The sequence below is a fragment of the Kogia breviceps genome, chromosome 19 (genome assembly GCF_026419965.1).
Source record: "Kogia breviceps isolate mKogBre1 chromosome 19, mKogBre1 haplotype 1, whole genome shotgun sequence".
Taxonomy (NCBI): domain Eukaryota; kingdom Metazoa; phylum Chordata; class Mammalia; order Artiodactyla; family Physeteridae; genus Kogia; species Kogia breviceps.
The window spans coordinates 56,862,861-56,882,988 of NC_081328.1; the positions used below are offsets into that span (position 1 = coordinate 56,862,861).

Consider the following 20,128-nt stretch of genomic DNA (forward strand, 5'->3'; position numbering starts at 1 on the left):
ATCTTCCTTGCATATTATTCTACTATAGGCAACATACAGAAAAAATGCATATAAATTTTCTCTTTATATACTATGCCAAGTAGAAAAGTTTTCTATGTTTATTTAAAATAAAATGAAATAAAATAAATGTGCATGGTTTTCTCTGTGATTCACACAACTACAGTGTTAATCCCAACAAAAAAGAGAATTTAAAATTTTATTGATATTACTGCATCATTTTCAGGCAGCCAAGTATATGAATTACTGAGTTAGGATATTTTTAGAACAGTCTTGGACACATTATTATTTCTACTCAGTGTTATACTATCAAGCATTATAATAATGAAATTATAAATTTTAGTAAAACATTTAAACATGTAGCACACTGAAAGGAAATAGAAAGAGGTAAAAAGTTCTATTGAGATCTGATTCTCAAAAGCCTCAAAAAAACTGGGAGAATGGTGTGATTTAAAATTGACAGAAAGCAAAATATTTTACAATACTCTAAGGAAAAGTAGCCAATTGACCTATAATTAAGGCAGAAGAATTACAGAAGTTTTCCCCCAAGAAAAGACACAAGACCAGGACTGGCTGTGAGATCGTTAGTAACAGCGCTGCCTTGGTCTAGGCTCCAGAACCAACACCCTTCCATAGAAACTCTGAGTTGTCTGAGGAGTTCTGACACTTGGACCAGTGACCCTGCTTTCCGTTCATTCATTTTAAAAAGTCAGGAACAAACGAAATAGAGATAGTGGCATTTGAAGCCTAAAGATAGATGTTTATAAATTAACCTATTAAAACAGTTTGCTATTTTGTCAGGGTCTGTTGCTCTGTGATGCCGGTTAGTGAACAAATCTCAAGGTTGCCAGAGCCTTTTCAAACGAAATTGCTCAGCCCTGTCTGCTCCATCTAATGCTGTTTGGCCAACTTCTGGAGGTTACAAGCCCTTTCTCGTCTTTGCCTAGGCTTCCTCACTGTCAGCAATTTCAGGCAGGGGTGTCCTCCCCAGATTAATGGTAGAGAGTCCAGGAGAAAAACCCTCATGCTCTGGGCACATCTTCATGATGATATATTCATAACCATATTCAATGTCATCGTCAAGGTGGATCTGTGTTAAAATTCAACCTAGCCCCTTCCAGGTAGATAAATGTCCTTTACATGTGGGTGCTTCTCAACAGCAAACATCAAGTAGCGTATCCTCTTTACCTTGAGCTACTAGATACTTTTAGTGGACCACGATAATGTGCAGTGGAGCCAGTGGTTACCAGGAGGTGGTACGTCCTGGAGAGTGTGGGGGATGGGAAGGCAGACAGCATCCGCAAGGGTGAATGATGAAGCGGTCGGTGGGGTCTCTAAGTCAAGGTGGTCCAGAGCCCATAATCTAGGCTCCAGGGGGAAGAGGAGGCCCCATCGCAAGGAATTCTTACGTAAGAGGCCAGGTAAAGAGCTCCCTGTAATGCAGGAGGCAAGGCTTTAAGCTCCCTAATCCAAAAGCATGGAGCTGTGGGCCAGGTAACTATGCTTGTAATGCCACTCAACGGGTGTGAAAGCAGACTGGCATGTCTCCCAGGACAAGGGGAGTGATTAGGCCTCATGCGCAAGCGCCTGGAGCACCTGACAGCCTTTGTGACGCTGGACTTGATAGCCTGCTGGTTGGGGCCTGCGTGAGAAAATGGCTTTATTGCCTAGAAGCTACTAGGTTGACTCACACGAAATCATCCAACAGGAGATGAATAAGGGCCCTGCCCCACCCGCTATGCCACCCCAACACACTCTGACCTTGAAGTTCTGAGATCCCTGAAGGCACAGCCCTCTTCCCAGACAGGATCCTGCCGCATATGTCAATGGCCTCCTCCCTCCGCCTGAAGCTCCACGCATGTGTCCTGGGGTAGGAGCACACCCAGGCCCTGAGACGACAAGATGCAGGTGCTAGACAGCCAAGTCCCTGAGGGCCTTGGAATACACACGCTAAGTTCTTCTAACTGTTTTACAGCAGAATTAGTGCTAGCAAATATGGCCTGAACACGCTTTGATAATCTTATTTTTTGAAGTCATTACTTCTCCGTGCACGGTATATAGAAGATCAACGCATCCCAGTAATACTCAGAAATACTCAGAAATTCCAAAACCAGAAGAGTAAATTACAGACATAATAGAATGCACCCAACACATTAAAAAGGAGGAAGTGCAGCACAAAAATATTAACTGAAATAACCTCAAATGTAACCAGATGACAAAATCTATATTCTGTGAGCCCCATCATTCTGGAGGGGAGGAAAACATACCTTAAAAATCAGAAACAACTAGAGTGATAGGAGAAGTTAGTAAGAACATGAGTGCAATGAAAGAAGAACTCAAAGACAAGAAGATAAAACAACAGAATTAACTAAAGATCAAATAACTGCATCACAAAATAAATTCTAAATTAGAAACGAGTTGAATAAACAGGGCCTAAAATTGGAACCACTGATATAGACGAAAGACTGGAGATAATCATAGTAAAGGTCCATGAAGGACACAAAGAAAAGATAATACAGAGAGAAAGTGGAAAAAGAAAATCCATGCGTGGGAAATTCCCTGATGGTCCAGCGGTTAAGATTCTGCGCTTCCAACGCAGGGGATGCGGGTTCGACCCCTCATCAGGGAACTAAGACCCCACATACCACGCAGTGCAGCCAAAAAAAAAAAAAAAAAAGAAAGAAAGAAAATCCATGTGTACACAGGTACGTTATCATAAGACTTCCCTGAAATGAATGAAGAGTTAAATGCCTATATCAAAAAAGCAAACTGTATACCAAAAAAAACTGATTTAGACTGAGGAAAAAAATGGCTCAAGAATATTATAACTGAACTCAAACATGGAAAAACTCAAAGATTATAGAACCTAAACCACTCTTGGAAAAAAAATACTTGAGGACGAAATTTAGGCAACCAAGAGATAACTGACAAAGCTGTGTTAAGAGCAACCTTTGTGCCAAAAGGCAGTGGGTCAGTGTGTGCAAGCCTCAGGGAAAGAAAGGAGGAGCAGAGACTTTCATGCCCAGCCAAACTATCCTTCAAAATAAGGGAACAAATGGTGACTCTCAACCAGGCAGAAACACAACAGCTACATGCCCTTCTGGGAAAAACGACTTGATGAAATCTCAGCAGTCAACAGATGAATCAAAATAAAGGACTCAGATATGAAAAAAAGTTCTGGTGGTGTACACATAATCAATTTAAACTTAAAAAGCTAACTATATGACTGTGAGAAGCATGGTTATGGAACAGAACATAAATGTTACAAAAATCAACAATGTATAAATAATACTATAACTGACAGAAGAAAGGTAGGGGTGGGTGGAAGGAAGTGGAAGCATGTTACTTTTATCTTTTCATAACGGAGTAAAAACTGAACCATAAAATTCAAACATGCCTCTAATCTCAATGTATTTGTAATCTTTACTTCTTAACTTTCTAAGAAATCATTTCTTGTATGGTAAAGAAACAATTTTCTAAACTTCAGAAATTCCTTCAGTTTCCCCTGCTTCTTTACTTTAACTGATTTCACATAAAATTAAATATTTTAGTAAAAGTGACAAATATAGCATGGTCCCATTTTTTAAAAACTGCTTTTGTCTATATACCTATCTATCCTTCTACTATCTCACAGAAGTGTCTGGGACGATAACCATCTAAGATGAACAATAGTCATTTCTGGAAGATAAGATTTTGCTAGAATTTTTGCTTCCTTCGTCGTATGCATTTACCATGTCAAATGGCTACAGCTCCCTTTGTGGGGAATATTAACTTGTCGCGTTGCAAGAGCCTTTATCAAGAGTCATGGTCTCCCTTCAAGCACATGGATTCTGGGTCTGTGAACTGTGAACTTAAATCTGGAAACTTGAACCATGATTTTCCATTGAAGTGGAGAACTGTCTAAAGTTCACTTGCCAGCTCTCGACTTTCTTTCTTGATACTGTACAAGTATCACTCGCGTCGGTCTCTGTCTTATCCCTCAGAACTCCGTGCTTTATTCACTATCACCACAGACCCCTGCAGGGCAAGACACCTTGGTGGCCACTCCCGCCATGCTGCCCGCTGCAGGGGTCACTCCTACCATCCATGTGATGTTTAGGGCCCCACTGGCAGACCCCCAGAAGCCCACTGAAAGCTGGCCGCCCGGCTCCAGCGCAGCAGTGCCTACGGTGGGCCTGGCACACGGTGGGGGCCAGACCGGAGCCGCTCAGTGGAAACAAGGGCCCATCACCACGCCTTCTTCAGCACCTCCTAGGCCCTCCCCGGGTGGAGAGTGTCTGGCCTAAAGTAACAAATTACTCTAATATTCTCATTCTCCTGAGAATTCGACCTCGTCCTCAGCACTATGCCAAGGCAGTTCTGGCACCTCCACCTCGGATCAACGTGGCTGGGGTAGCAGAGAGGACCACTACCTAGTAAAATCACAAGCTCCGTTAACATGCTACATACTTCAAAACAGCGATGAATGTCACCTCAAAATCGGCAATAATTATATACGTTAGACTAATAACAGTTCAAAAGGCACTTTGATATAAAGTGCTAGCCATTGACAGTCGAGGCTTTTCTGTAGGGCTTGCCAGGTGACACTCCCACATCATCCCACATCCTACTCAAGGGATCCCTGTGAGAATTTCTGCTTCTTCGTTGTGAAATGCAGTACTACTTTTGTGCCGTTGATAAAACTCAATAAGATCCTCACTAAAAGACAAGTGTATCACACCCTGTGTTTTTCCATTTAATGAGATAGAGGACTTAACATCATCAGGCTATGTCTCTGAGCAATTTTCCATTTGCATTTGCAAAACAGCACATTTGAAATGTCAAAATAAGTTTCCAAGTTCTCTAGAGCTCCAGAAATCTAGGTCCAGTGAGGCAGAGTCTACCGCAAAGACAGCACCGTTTCACTACACTGATTCTTTACTAAAAGATGTTCAAATCTTTTCTTTTTAAATTGCAGTTATGATATAAAATGCGCTATTGGACGTTACATTTCATGACCGATAAAGACTCCAAGCCTTTGGAGTCAGAGGAAAAAAACATTTTAGCACAGAATATACTACAATATGGTCTGACTTTCTGAACAGGTTAATAGAAACAGGCACCAAAAGAAACAGTAAAAAGTCAGCAGTGTGTCAAGAACAGAAATAGAATTTGTCGCCCGTGGAGAGCCTTGTGGCTCCAGGATCAGGTATTTGCTCCAATGAAATGAGCCATCCACGAAATCTGTCAATCAGCAATTCAGCTTAGCACACAAATTCTCTTTATCTGGAAGCTTCATAGGACTGTGCTAATCACTAGGAGAGATACGGCGAGGCTCTGCCGGCCTGTACTGCCTCTTCACTCCTTTTCCTCCAGAGTCAACCCGTACAGCCGGGGACAAACGCCCGCCGGAGCCCCGAGCTTGGGATGCGCTGAGGGCTGAGGGCTGGAGGCCCAGCGGAGATCATGAAGGAGGAAGGCCCAGCAGAGATCAGCCCATCCGTGCTGCCCGGGCACGAAGCAAGTCCTGCTCTCAGCAGTTTTCTTTCCCAGTTAACACTCCAAAATACTTACCCCCCCACCTGTAGGTGACAAGTGACAATAACCACCTGGAGCGTTTAAAACTTTTTGAAAAATCAGCTACTATTTTCTGTGTTTGTATCTGGCAGACCCCAACTGAAACCCAGGAAGGAGCCAGAGAGTCGAATGTTTCAAGAAGATTTTTCTTCGTGGTTTAATGATCGTTGACTCAAGCCACTAAAATTGAGATAACTAAGAATGTACCCTCTTAGGCAGAGTTCAAGACTTTTGAAAAACACATGTCTTAACTGTGTATTTTAATTTTAATTTATTTTACCTTATGTCTGTTTATCTGAAACACATTCAGTTCGTCTTAATCTAGCAGATCCCTGCTGTTGAATACGAAAAATAAAAACCATCAGTTTCCCAGCTAGTATAAAATTTAGAAGGACAAGCAGATCGATCAGGTTATAAATTCCTCCAACATTACGAACGAAGGCTTTATTGTCTTCCTACTGTCCTCACACCGCCTACGATGCAGCGTAATCATTCAACATTTTGCGTGGAATAAGTGGCATTCGGGAGCAAAACTCAAAAACTAGAAGGTGAGCCGGCCCTCCGCAGATTCAACCAACCGAGGACCGAAGAAAAGATTCCAGGAGGTTCCAAGAAGCAAACCTTGAGTTTGCAGCGTTTCGGCAAGTACTGACGTAGCACTTACACGGCATTAGGTATTATTATAAGTCACCTGCAGAGGATGGAAAGCGCACGGCAGGACGTGCGCAGGCGGTGCGCAGACAACACGCCGTTTTACATGCGGGGCTTGGGCATCGATCCCCCGTGGAGACCGAGGGCCTCCTGCGGTCAGAAGGGAGCGGCTTCGTCGTCCGTGCCGCCAAGCTGCCTTGTCCCCCGCACAGTCTCCGCGCTCCTCCGGCTCGAACGCCGGGTGGCCTCGCGGCCCAGGGCGCCCTTCCTTCTGGGCGCGGGACGGCCCGCTCCCGCCGAATGGAGCGCGCCCGCCTCACGGGGGCGCCGGCGCTCTCTGACGCGTCCGCATTGCCTCCTCCGCTGGGTCGCGCACATCAACGCGGATGTTCGCACCGCGTCCTGCCCCGACCCTGCATAACCCGCCAGAGGCCGCCCCGCTTCTCCAATCCCCTTTCTCTCGGAGTCCCCCCGCGGGCCGCCCACACCCTGCCCTCTCCCCGCCCACGTCACTCGGGTTTGTCCCCACACTCTTCTCAAACTGGACTTGTCAAGGCGGCAAAGAGCTTCCTGCCAAACCTAGTGGTCGCCTGTCAGCCTCCACCCAACTCCCCAGCTCGGCGACGCCTACACAACAGGTCGCTCGCGTCCCCCTCCCGAGACACCAGCGCACGTGGCGCACGGGAGATGTCACCTCCTTGGTTTTCCTCCTACCGACCAGCGGCGCTCCTCAGGCCTTTCTGCTATTTCCTCCATCTCGTCCCCGCGTCCAGTCGTCACTGCGTCCCTGGGCTCAGTCCTGGCACTTCCTTTCTGTTCTCTCTTGCGTGTCAGCGTCTGTCCCCACCACGCACCTGGTGGCTCAGCGGGGAAGCTGGAGTCATATCTGAGTCCCCTCTTTTCTTCACGCTCCATTTCCCTTTCACCCACAAGTCCTGCCTGCAGGGCACAGCCCAAGGCTGAGCCCCCGCCCCAGTCCAGCCGCGATGACCTCTCGCCAGCCTCTATCAGACTCCAGCGGCCTCCCAACCACCCTCCCTGCGTCCTCGGCCACCTCCTGCACAATCGGCGCTCCACAGAGCCGCGAGAGGCATCTTTCTGAACACAAACCAGATCTTGCTCAAACGCTCCAGTGGCTTCCCGCCACTTGCAGAGCAAAATCCAAGCTCCCACCACAGCCGACAGGACTTGATGGGATCTGCCCCGCCCCCGCTCACCCCAGGCCAGCCACGTTCCCTGCCCCTTTCCCTCTACCTGAGATCTCCTTTCCTCATCTCAGGTCTGTAAGGTTCCTCCTTCACTTCATCCAGGTTTTAATTCAAATATCACTTCTTTAGAGTCCTTCACCGACGACCTTCTCTAAAATAACGTCTTAGATGAAATGACACCCTTCTATAAAATAGCCCTTCTCTCACAGACACCTTGTCCCGCGTGACTTCACAGCAGTGACCATGACCTTACGGAACAGTATATCCTAAGGCTGGGGGACTGTTGTCTCCTCCACCGTAAGTACAGACTCTCCTGTGTTCACCCACATCCTAAGCACCCAGAACAGTGTTCAGCACAAAGTAGTTGCTCAGTAAACATGAATTAAGTGATGAATGATGGCAAAGACGTGATTTGACCTTAGATTTTTAAGGGACCTGGAGAGTGGGATCGTCGTTCAGCCATATCACTGCCTAGGAAACATTTTTTAAAATGAAGTATCCCCAAAACAAATCGTCTATGCTTCATATTACAGTCACTGAAGAAAACTATGTTCATCTTTGCCCTTTTCATTCCCACTCTAGGTAAAGGTACCATTTGTTTGAACCTTGATGAGGAAAGATTCAAGCCAAGAAAAAGAAAAAAGAAAAAGGAAGAAAAGGCCCTGCCTTAAGTACTTCTCACCAAGTATCACTGCACATCCTATGAACTCAGGCTCCCAAAACTTGGCCTGGACTACGGGCCCGGGCTCTTGAGCTTCACAGTCTGGATCTCTCATTCTGGACCCTAAGACACCAGGAACCTGGCTCTGCCTGCTGCCTGTAAGACTCATCTGTGCCCCGTAGCACGGCCGCACGCCCTGGATCAGGCAGTTATGGAAAGGAAGAATTTGAAAGACATAGTGCATCCTTGGATCAGGGATTGAATTTGTCTTGATCACCACCAAGGAGTCCAGTGACTGTAGTTGAGGCTCAAAAATGATTACAAACTGAAAAAGGAAAGCCAAGCAAAAAAGACTTTTAAAAAGAGTGTGATAAGGTGAGCAAGAAGAGTAAGACAAAGAGAACAACAGAGGTGTACTAGATGCAGAGGTTAATAAAACATGTGAAAATCCATTTTGAAGAAATTTTAGGGAGACTCACAGAGTCACGGTCACCAACCTCAACCTCATCTGGGACCTCAATACCAAAAAGAAAGTTTACCAAGTCGTTCTAGTCTGATCAGTCACACCGTCACCAAAATAATTTCAAACAATCCCCACTTCCGTCAGCTCTCCTGTCCACGGAATTCCTTCAGTGTCAGCAAATGCTCTTCCCCCTCTTGTTTCACAGAGAAAAACCTCAGCAATAAGAACGTCCTCGTTTTCCCACCGCAGATCGACAGACTTCTTTGCCATGTCCACCCCTCCCCTTACAGCTGAGGCCTCGGCCTGTCCTCCCAGGCCAGCCACCACGCCTGCGCTGGGAGCTGGCACCGTCTCCTCTCTCTTGCTTTCTGCTGTGTCCTTTCCCAGTGTAGACTGAATGGTCTAATTTGAAAGAGGTCCATGTCTTCAGGCTGTATTACCTAAAAATTCTAGAGAACTAAAAACTAAAATACTTACAGAGAAAAAAACTGGGAATTGCATGCTATCTGCTTTTTAAATATCTCAACTGCTCTTAAAATTTCCCAGTTGCTTATCTTGTATCATTTCTGACTTGTCTTTGTTAGTAAAATACTTTGTTTCAAATAATGGCAATGTGTAAGGACTTAGCCCTTCAGTGTTTTTTATCATCATCAACAATAAGTATTTATTCTTTCTGGAGAATTTGACCACTTGTTTATCTGTTGAATTACATTTCCCTTTAAAGGCTTTGTAGTGAAAAGAGAAGATATAAAATATAAGATTAAAGAACGATATGATGGGATTGCCAAAAAAAATCTCCATAGTTCAGGAAATCCTAGCATGCCTGCTTTGTTGTTTGTTTCCAACTTGAATGAGGTTTGTGAAAAGACAATTAGAATTGTCTTTTTGTTCCAACGGGTTATACAGGAAAGAAACAGGAAATCTTGATGAAAGCTTGGGCTTTACAGGATATTTGCGTGAGTGTTTATCCCATGTGTTTGATGTTTTTCTCTCCACATCTGCACGCTTTATGCCTGCATTTTGGCTAAAATATTTTAAAATACCACTTCGCTTTTTTCACGTCATTACAGCTCCTGGCATGATGCTTTCTAAATGGGAGTGGCTCACAAATTGCACTGAAGAAGGAAATTGAGGCCCAGAAGGCACAAGTCATTCATTTCCTCTGGATGTGAAGCTCCCTCAGTATAAAATGTGAGGACTGGACCGGATAAGTGCGTCTAAAACTTTTCCACCAAAGCACCCCTCACAGCAGTGAGAATGAATAATATCCCCCTGGGGGATCTGAGGGCACAGCCTGAAGCAGCCTCTGCAAACTGGAAGTTTCTTTGAAATGTCCTATTTTATCTTAAAAATTCATGAGAATTTTGCATTTTACAAAACAGGAAAAGTCTATGTTTGTTTTAATATGAATGTTACCTCAATAGTAAAACCACTTTGCTTTCCCACAAAGTAATCAAGTAAATCCAACACTCCAGGAAACAGGCATCAGGCCCCTGCACCCCTGCGCGCTCACGGGCTGCCCCAGGGGCCGCCTACCCCAGTTTGAGAAGCACGGCCCTGGTGAACGGCATGTAAACCCCCTTCCAGGGTGAAACGCCATACCCGTGGCATTTAAGATTTGTAGATCCCTAAGCAAAGACAAGACAATAGAAAAGCTGTCACCCTTGCACTTGAGTGGCAGGTATGGACAGGTGTGTAAGTAAGTTAGAGACGCCTACGGCTGTCAAGAGGCACACGGGGCCGGGCGGGAGGCTGGGGGCGAATCAACGAAGGTGCGCAAGTCACAGAACGTCGGATCTGGGAGGGACGTCCACCCGCAGCCCTCGGGCAGTCGCCTCAACACGCTCAGGAGGACCACTTACTTTGTCACGAGATGAACCACTGCACATTTCAGTAATTCTTTAGGAAAGAACCACCTCGAAATGACCCCAAATGTTCCACACCCAGAGGCTCAATTTCTGCCCCCTGGAGCCCCCGGGGGTCCGTTAGAGTAAAGTTAAGAGCATGGCTCACGTTCACGTCGGATCTCATCACCTATTAACTGTGCGGCACCTTCGGCCAGTGACTTAACTGGAGGTGCTCAGTTTCTACAACTGGAGATGGAATAAGAAGCAATGGCACTGCCTCGCAAGATGACTGTGAGGACAGGAAGTGGCTGAAGTCACCTCAAGCAGGTGGAAACGGTACCCGGCTCAGAGTACGACCTCCTGACTGTTGGCTACTACGACTGTCATTACACAAACCAATCATAAAGTTTCCTCTATTCCAGACCTTGGAGTTAAAGATAGATATGCAACCCTCCTCAGCCTCGTCTTCTCTTGGCCAACACCCTTATTCCTTGATATATTCCCTCTGACCTAGACCCAAACGTTCCCGTATTCTGGAAACTCTGCTTTGAACATGTTTGAGTTTGTCAGCGTCCTACTTAAAATGTGGTGACCAGAACTGACTTCCTCCTCATACGACCCGATGGGAAAACAATACAAGGAGAGGCCGTATCTTTTACCCTCCAGGATCCATTGCCACAGGGGGTTCTTCCTGACTTGCTTGTCACCCACCCACCCACCCCAGCCCCCCCACCCCCGCCTAGACAACCTTACATCTCCCTCACTGCATACTTTCTGCGGATGATTTTCTGAGCCAAAGCATGGAATTTTTTAATAATTCAATCCCAGTAAACTTCATCTTCTTAATTTCATGTTTAAAGCTTCAGAAAACTGATTTTCATATCCCACATGTTAACTACTCCTCTGAACTCTAAGGAAGCAGGAAACTAACCTCTTATAACATTACCCAGTGTGACACATAGAAATCTCACTTAGGGTGACAATCGTCATTCAGGGATGGCCCTTCGAACTATCCCTTAACCCCGTAAATGAACCAATGGCTAAACCATATTTCCTATTTGGCCTGGAAGAAGGACTTTGTCAGACGGCTCAGTGAAGTCCAAATCTATCACATCTATTCCTCTTTCCTTATCTACCAGCCTGGCCGGTCTGCCCAAAGAAGGGAATAAGCACAGTTTAATCGGCTTCCCTTTCAGTGAACTCGCTCGAGCTGGCTCACAGGGACCTGCTGCCACATGCCTATCTTTTCTCACGATAAGCTTCACAATAAAAACCTCAACAATTTGGAGTGGCCAGCGCAATGCTGTTCCAGTTAATAGAATCTTCTGCTTAAAAAAAAAAAAAGGTTTTTAAAAGTTTGTATATTATCACATCAAAAAATATTCTCCTAAAACCTACTAGCTCATGTTCCTGCTTTTATCTTTCCTTTACAAGTTACTGCCTGGGATCTTCACTCACAGCATGGATTCTAGTGAACAGGCCTACAGACGCAGGAAGAATAAAAGCAGGTGAAATCTGCACTGACCTCAGAGATCTTTGTGTGGTTTTTTAAAATTTCCTATTATATACTTGTATAACATTTATATCATTTCTCTCTTTTTCATGAAAATGAAATACAGAAAAATTGATGCAGTAGTGTATGGTTTCTATTAATAGTATGAATTCTTTAAAGAATTAATCAATTTTCCTTATTAATTATTTTTGATCAAGACATAAAAGACAAAAATTTGGGGCTTCCCTGGTGGCGCAGCGGTTGAGAGTCCGCCTGCCGATGCAGGGGACACGGGTTCGTGCCCCGGTCCGGGAGGATCCCACGTGCCGCGGAGCGTCTGGGCCCGTGAACCGTGGCCGCTGCGCCTGCGCGTCCGGAGTCTGTGCTCTGCAGCGGGAGAGGCCGCGACAGCGAGAGGCCCGCGTGCCGCAAAAAAAAAAAAAAAAAAAAAAAAAAAATTTGGTAAAGTTTTAAATCTATCACCCAGAGAAATGCCTATGAAGCTTAACTTTCCTTCAAACGAGTTTATATAAATTTACTTTTACACTAAAAAAGTGACTGTCGTGTTAAAAAGATACTATCACATTGTGGAAAGTCGAGCACGTGAGAAAAGAATCAACCATGATTCCACCATCTGAAAAATAATTAACATCACTGTTTGAATATTTCTGTCTGATTTTCAAGGTTAAGGATAATTGGCCAGAAGAGGTAAACAAATGTTATGACTCTTGGTAGATACTGCCGAAGTCCTTTGGGCTACATTAATTTATAACACCAGTAGCAATATATGAAAGTACCACCAGTTTTACTAAACTTTGGCCAGCTTTAGATGGTACATCACTATTCTAATTTGCATTTTTCTTAATACCAAGGCTGAAGATGTTTCTACATGGTCGTTTACTCAATTTATTTCATATATGTTTCTTTTCCTTTGCCAGGTCATTTATTGGAGCATTAATGATTTTGTTAAAATGTATGGTAATTACTTTATATGCTAATTATTTTTATTGGTTATACATTTATTAATTTGACAAAGGGAGTCACTCTTTGTCTATGCTATTTGTGGCAAATATTATTTCTTTAACTTAAAATCATTTATATTTAGTCAAATGTTCATTTTCCTCAGTGGTTTTACTTGTTACATCCAACTTTAAAAAGTCAGAGCTGTGCCAAAATGATCACAGAATAAATGCAAATCAGGCCCTGAAGTGACCTGGCCACACGTGGCTTATAAATTTGTCACCCACATGGTCATCATCAAAGTGGAAACACAATTTTAGAAACACTCAGAGAACCTTTCAACCCCTTACACACACTCACCCTGCCATATACAGTAGCTTCTGATGAGCACAGGTGTCCTAGAAGGAGTTTGAAACTTGGTTTTCTTCTCTCCCCTGTTCCTTCACCAGTTTACATGAAGAAACTGACATTTTTCTTGTTTTTATTAGTGCTTCTATACAGCTTTTAATCCAAAAGTCGCCTCAGTTATACACTATATCTTGTTAACAGCCCCCGTTAAATATTATTTATATTTGATGAATTATTCCCTCGGTTTCCGTCTGACCCCCACCTCTTCCTCCTTGTGGGCTCCACTTCTTATGTAAGTTTCTAAAGCTAGTTTCCCAAGCAACCTCCACTCCAGCACTAAAGGTCCAGAAAACGTCTTCCACGACTATTTCGAGAAAGTGTATGTCAGTGGAAATACACGTTTTTAAGTTGGTGTGTGTCAGAATGACTTTCACTGCCATCATCTATTAATCAGAAATTACATACTTCATTCTCACACCATTGTTTAAAGAAGACTCTGAGAAAATCATTCTATTGCACTGGGTTTTGGAGTTAGAAAATCTGAAGTTACCCATACTTTTGGTACTTTTGAAATAATTTGCTAGTGCTTTCTTCTATGTCTTTTCTTAACTTTTAGGATTTTCGTCTCTTATGTAATTTTATGTATATACAATTTTATGTGTAATTGCTTGAATTGATTTTGTATTGCATTAATCCAAATCTATTACCCACTTAAAATACTACAGATATAAATGTTCTATATTTATTCTATTGTTTCTTTACATTCATAACTTTCATATTTTAACTATGCAAGTAATGCATGACATATGCTCTCTGTGAAATTTTAAGTAAAATGTTTATTTAAAGCATACAGTGAAAGTGCCAATTTATCATAATCTAACCTATTATTTCCTGTCCATTCTATAGACGTGTAATCTTCTAGAATTTTAAAGCTAAACTAACATATCTAGCTATATGATACAGACACATATATTTTAATCTTACATAAATAGGCTCATAATACATCAATTGTTCTGTGATGTGCTTTATTTCCCCCTTAACACTGTGTGTTAGAAATTTGGGTCCTACAAATTTATATCAATCTTTTCAATAAGTACGTAGCATTCCATAGTATAGATTTAAAATAATTTAATCATTGGCTTTATTTATAACTTTTTTTCATTAGTTCAAATAATCTTCCATGAGCATATATCATCTTGCACATGTGAAAATATTTCTATAGCAATTGCAGATGAAGGACCCATTTAATAAGGGATTAAAAATAAAATAAAGAAAGAAAAAGTTATTCAGGTTTCCAGAACAAAAAGGTTCAAATACTGTCTAGGAAACAATTTTAACTGAGTGACTAAGCTAATCAATATTTTACTAGATATGAGGGAAACAAGGCAAGCAAATTAGACAAACAAGTAAAAATTAACAGCTGCCTTGACTATGCCGAGAGCCTGCAGGGATATATTTTTAAAAAGATAAAAATAAAGCCTTTTTTATTAATAAGCAAGAGGCAGGGTACTGAGCACAGAATTAAACTCCTTTTGCTGCCCCGCCTCCCGGTCCCAGCCGGACCCTTCCCCTCGGTGCTCCGGCCAATCCAGCCCGAGTGTCGTTCGCTCCCCGAGCAGCCCCCGCCGGCTGCCACCTCAGCATCGTGGAACCTGCCACCCCCCAGACTGGGCCCCTCTGCCTCCAGAGCCTCCTCGCGGCCCCTCCCGTCGCCAGGACTCTCAGCACCAGCCCCTGCCCACGTGTCTGCGGCGGCCAGGCCCTTCCACCCGCTGCCCGGCGAGGTCTATGCACACTCCCTCTTTTCCTCTTCCCGACTCACTCTTTGAAATGATCTCATTTTTAACTGATGGACTGGCTGCCCATCGAAGTCCAAGCTCTGTGAAGAAAGAACCCTGCTGGCCCTGCTTACCGCTCTGCCCGGGGTCGCGGACAGCGCCTGGGCCACAGCAGGTGCCCCAAACTATTTCCTGAATAAATAAGTCAAACTTGTGCTCTGACAGGAGGAGAATTCAAGAACCACAATAAATGTTTCAATTAAATGTTCCGTTTAGCCAAGTAAAGTCAGAATAGACTTCAGCGGAGAGTTAAAGTTCTCTGTTTCTAGATTCTAGTGAAACAACCATTATTTTAAATATTTCAAATATATTGGTAATAATGTTCTTATAAATATTTTCACTGTGCAGAGATTTTGTGACATAAAGAGATGTTTAGAAGAGAGAGTATATGCACGTGAGAGAATCAAAGGCGGCCGTCAGAGGAAGGACCGACCTGCTGCTCGTATCTTTGCTTGACATCCTCCAGCTGCCACAGGAACTCCTTCGACTGTTTCTCACGAAGAGACTTGGATCTAGTTAGATCGGCTTCCACTCTTCCCATCTATAAAATTTAAAAATCAAATATTAAATTTTTAAATGACAACTTGTATTCCATATTTTTGTCACTTGTCCATCATTAAATTGACAGATTTTCAACACCTCACCAATCATAATGCTGTATTTAAAGGTGATAAAATAAGGAAGGATATGTCCATTTATTTTGACAGGTTTTAATAGTTTTAAGTCAGGGAAATTATAATTGGTATACAATTGACTAAACTCTAAAGCTACAATGACACTGTGATGGAAATATAATTTTGAACACCCAAATACTTATTCAACAAGATTTTATTAAGGCCTTGTTATGTGCTGAACAGGAGAAAATATTTGCAAACCATCTCTCTGAAAAGGGACTTGCATCTAGAATATGTAAAGAACCCTTACAACTCCATAATAAACGGGCAATTAAACCTGATTTTATATTGGACAAAGGAACTGGAAAGACATGTCTCCAAAGAAGATACACAAATGGCCACCAGCATATGAAAAGATGCTCAACACCACAGTCATCAGGCAATTTCAGATTAAAACCGCGACACACCACTTCCCACCCACTAAGATGGCTATAATCAAGAATACAGATAATAGCAAGCGTTGCTGAAGATGTGGAGAAATGAGAACCCTTGTACACTGCTGGTGGGAATGTAAAGTGAGGTAGCCACTTTGGAAGACAGTCTGACAGCTCCTCAAAAGATTAAACTTAGAGATGAACCACATGAACCCATATGAATTCCATATGATCCAGGAATTCCACTCCGAGGTGAAAAATGAAAACATACATCCGTACTAAAAAAACATATACAAATATTCATAGCAGCATTATTCATAATTGCCAAAAAGAGGAAACAGCCCAAATGTCCATCAACTGATGAATAAACAAGATGTGGCCTATTCATACAATGAACTATTTTTCAGCCATAAAAAGGGATGAAGTACTAATACACGTTTCAACATGGATGAACCTTGAAAACAGTATTCAAAGTGAAAGAAGGCAGTCAGAAAAGACCATGTATTGTGTTATCCCATTTGTATTAAATTTTCAGAAGAGTCAAATCCATAGAAACAGAAAGTGGACTAGGGATTGCCTAGGGTGAAAGGGGTTGGGGAGGGTATGGGGCTTCTTGTGGGATGATGGAAACCTTCTAAAATTGATCATGATGATGGTTGCACGATTCTGTGAGTATATTTAAAAACCACTGAATTGTACACTGACAACGAGTGAACTGTTGGTATGTAAATTATACCTCAATAAAGCCGTTACTTAAAACAAAAGTCAAGTCAAAGAGGGGACCACAGTCTCCGATCCAATCCCGGTACCTCTCTCGGCTCATCTCTAGGGCTCTGGGCCTCTCCTGTTAGCACCACACACCAGCCCACCAGCCTCCTTGCTAGGCCTGAAACGTGCCAGCAAAGCTCTCATCTTGGGGTCTAGAAGCCCCCCACCAACATTCATGTAGCTTGTTTTTCAAAGGCTTCAAGTTCTGCTTAAATGTTACCTTTGTACTGAGGCTTCCCTGACCACCCTATTTTAATGTGCAGCCTCCCAGCTGCCCTTTCCTTGTTTTTTTTTTAACCACAGGAGATAGCACCGTTAGGTACACTAAAGATAATATATATAATTTACTTATTCATTAGGCTTGTTTGCAACGTCTGTCTCCCCCACATTCACTCATGTATCCCAACCATTCAGCACACTGCCTGGAGCATATGGGGACTCAATAAATACCAATCAAATGAAAAAAGACCAAAAAGACACAGTGCACCAAACTTGGTTTGAAATTTGCTGAATGAACAATTTTCAAAAAAAAAAAAAAAAGACAATTTTCAACATTTAACAGGGCCAAATTCTTTATAACACATATAAAATAAATAAAAGTGTTGAATCTAATGTCTTCTGTCACTTAGAAAATGAGATAGACGATATATTCTTTTCCTTGCTCTTTTCCATGTGACAGGAAAGAGAGGTCCTTACGTAATGAGAAAGCTACTCAGCTAGGTGACATGAAAATGGCACCTTTCATTCAAAGTGGTGCGAGATTTAATTTGTCTTTCTACCCCAGTTTAATTTGGAAAAATATTTTTTTCTGAAGAACCTGTCAGTTCATGTGACAACCATTCTATCACTGGCTACTTTGTATCACTTTTTGCTCTGCTCTGCTGATACGCTGAGATAGTTCTTCTTTTCAACTGGCACACAATGTCCTCTTTCAGGCTACCTTTTGGTAGGTGCTAACATTAGATAAAACATGAGGAAATAAACCATGAAAAGGCTCCCTTCAGTTTTTCATGTTAGATTTTGGGGAAAAAGGAAAACCATTCAAATACATTTATTCAGACACAGTTAAACTTTAAGGTTTGAGGACAGAGCTGTTCAGTGAGAAGCAGCCAGTTTCACTGGACGAGAACAAAAGGCACATTCCCACCCACGAATTTGCTATTTAACACCAACCTTTCCATTTCTGGTTCTTACACGGAAGTCTGGAGCTCTAGATTCTGGCATGATACTTGGTACCTAAGTATCTCTTTGTAAGTGCCGAAGACTGCAACCTTCATAATACCAAGTCGTCAGCTTCCAGATTCAGTGACCTGAGTTCTAAGATGACCAACGCGTAGGCCATCAGCCTCGTGGTCAAACCTGCTAAGGAATTTCTAAAGGAAGCACAGTCGCGCGCACGTTGTTTTCTTCCGTTTCTACCTCAAGACATGGATTTCAAGGCTCTCTCTCCTTCAGTGCTTTTCACATTAGACCTCCAGCCGAAGGCCCCTTAATCTGTCCCCTGCCAGCTCGGCCCCCACACACGCCGATTCTCTTGGCTAGTCTGGATTCGCCTTCGCTCCTCACACCATCTGAAAACCCCTCCGTATTTTTCCTCGTCCAACAACCCATCTTCAAGGTTGACTCAAGCCTCCTCTCCTCTCCGTGCTGTTCTCTGATCCACCAACTGGCATCAACATCTCCCTTCTCTCTGTGCTCTAGGACCTAACATCTTCATTGTCCTGGCACACTGTCTGTTTCTCTAGAGTATGGGAGTGTTTCAAATATGTGAGCTTTGTTTATTCATCTAGATCGTGAGCTCCCAGATAAAAGAAACTACAACGTAAATTCTTTTGTATCTTAATTATTAACTAATTGCCATGGTATGCAGAATAAACATGTATTAAATTCTTAAGGATGAATGGAGGGTAGGCAAAAGCAAAAGAGAAAGAAAACAAGATAAGGTAAATCAAGGAGGGAAGACCTGGTTTATTCAGTACTTTTAAGACAGATCTTCATATGAAATTGACTTTTGGTTCTTATTCCACTTCAGCACAGATTGAATATTAAAAATAAATAATAACTATTAAAATATTTTTAATGTAATTAAGAGCTTTGTGTACTCAACATTCGTAAAAAGTAGGATATCTTCCTTCAAAAAAACTGAATTATCTTCTATAATCAAAATAGAAAACAATTTAAAACACATGAAAGACCTTTTACACCTAAACATTAAGAAAAATTCAAAGTAAATAATAACTGCTATAAGAAAATGTTATTTTATACTGACCGAAAATGCAAGACCCCACTCCATCCTCCTTCCACAATTTAACCAAAAAAATATAAAAACAAGTCTTGTAAAATACTTGAAGTCTGTGTAGAAACGCAGTGTTCTCAGTTGCCATAGATACAAAAGATTCTGCTTGATCACTCATCATTCCATATTCCATTTAACTTCAAGGGTAAGGAAAAGAAAAAAAAAACCCATTCCTTCAGTGTGTAACTCCGGCTTCCAATAAATCCAAGAGTGGAACTTGATGATCAAATTAGGAGCAGAAAAGGGCTTGGGGTGTATTTCTGTGAATGTCTAATGTTTACAGGTAATACAGAGAGGTAAACAAGGGTGTTGGCTTTTCCTTAGATGGTGCCTCAAGCATTACTTGAGCTACACGTAAGAAAACACCTAAGTATCCAGAGCTTAAGCAACATAGGCCCTTTATGTTTTCCTTGGGCAACAAAACATTCAGAAATAGGCTGCGACATCGGCAGTTCAAAGATGTCAGGGTGAAGGTCTCTGCGATTCAACTTCCAGAATGGTTGCAGGATGGCTTCTGCAGCTCTGAACACCTGGGAGAGGAAGAGCAAAGGGTGACGGGACAAGGGCACAGGGTCCATGTTCGCTGAGTGGAAACCCTTTTAAGGGGCCTTCCTGCAAGTTCCTGTCAAAAGCAAATTAATTATGCTGTTTGCATCGCATTCACTAGAACTACATTAAAAGCCAAACTCCACCTGCAAGGTAAGAGATTGCAGTTTTAAAACTGTGTCTAATGTTGCCTTAAATAAAATCAGGGCTGTACTGTATTACTAAGAAAGTGGGAATGGGCACTGGGCCACGATCTGGCAGACTCTGTCAAATGTGGTCTCAATAAGTCACTGGTCTTTCTGTAGTAAAGTACTCTTGGACTATGTTCTGAGTTATTTGACAGTATAATTCATATGAGACAATTATACAATTCTATAGAAATATACAATTCAAAGTGTATTCTGCTGTATTTAATACATACTTAGCTAAACTATAAGAAATTGTCCTTC

At 42.6% G+C, this 20,128-nt stretch overlaps 1 protein-coding gene across 13 annotated transcripts in view; it reads right to left on the reverse strand.

Moving 5' to 3' along the window:
- Positions 1-20,128, reverse strand: part of CEP112 (centrosomal protein 112) — a 448,869-nt gene that overhangs the window by 249,666 nt on the left and 179,075 nt on the right. For all 13 annotated transcript variants that reach the window (XR_010838020.1, XM_067020489.1, XM_067020491.1 and 10 more), the window contains one exon: positions 15,455-15,562. Coding sequence is in view for 12 of the 13 variants with exons in the window: in XM_067020489.1 (XP_066876590.1) it covers positions 15,455-15,562 (108 nt within the window). In the remaining variant the exon portion in view is untranslated. The remainder of the gene's footprint in view (positions 1-15,454; positions 15,563-20,128) is intronic.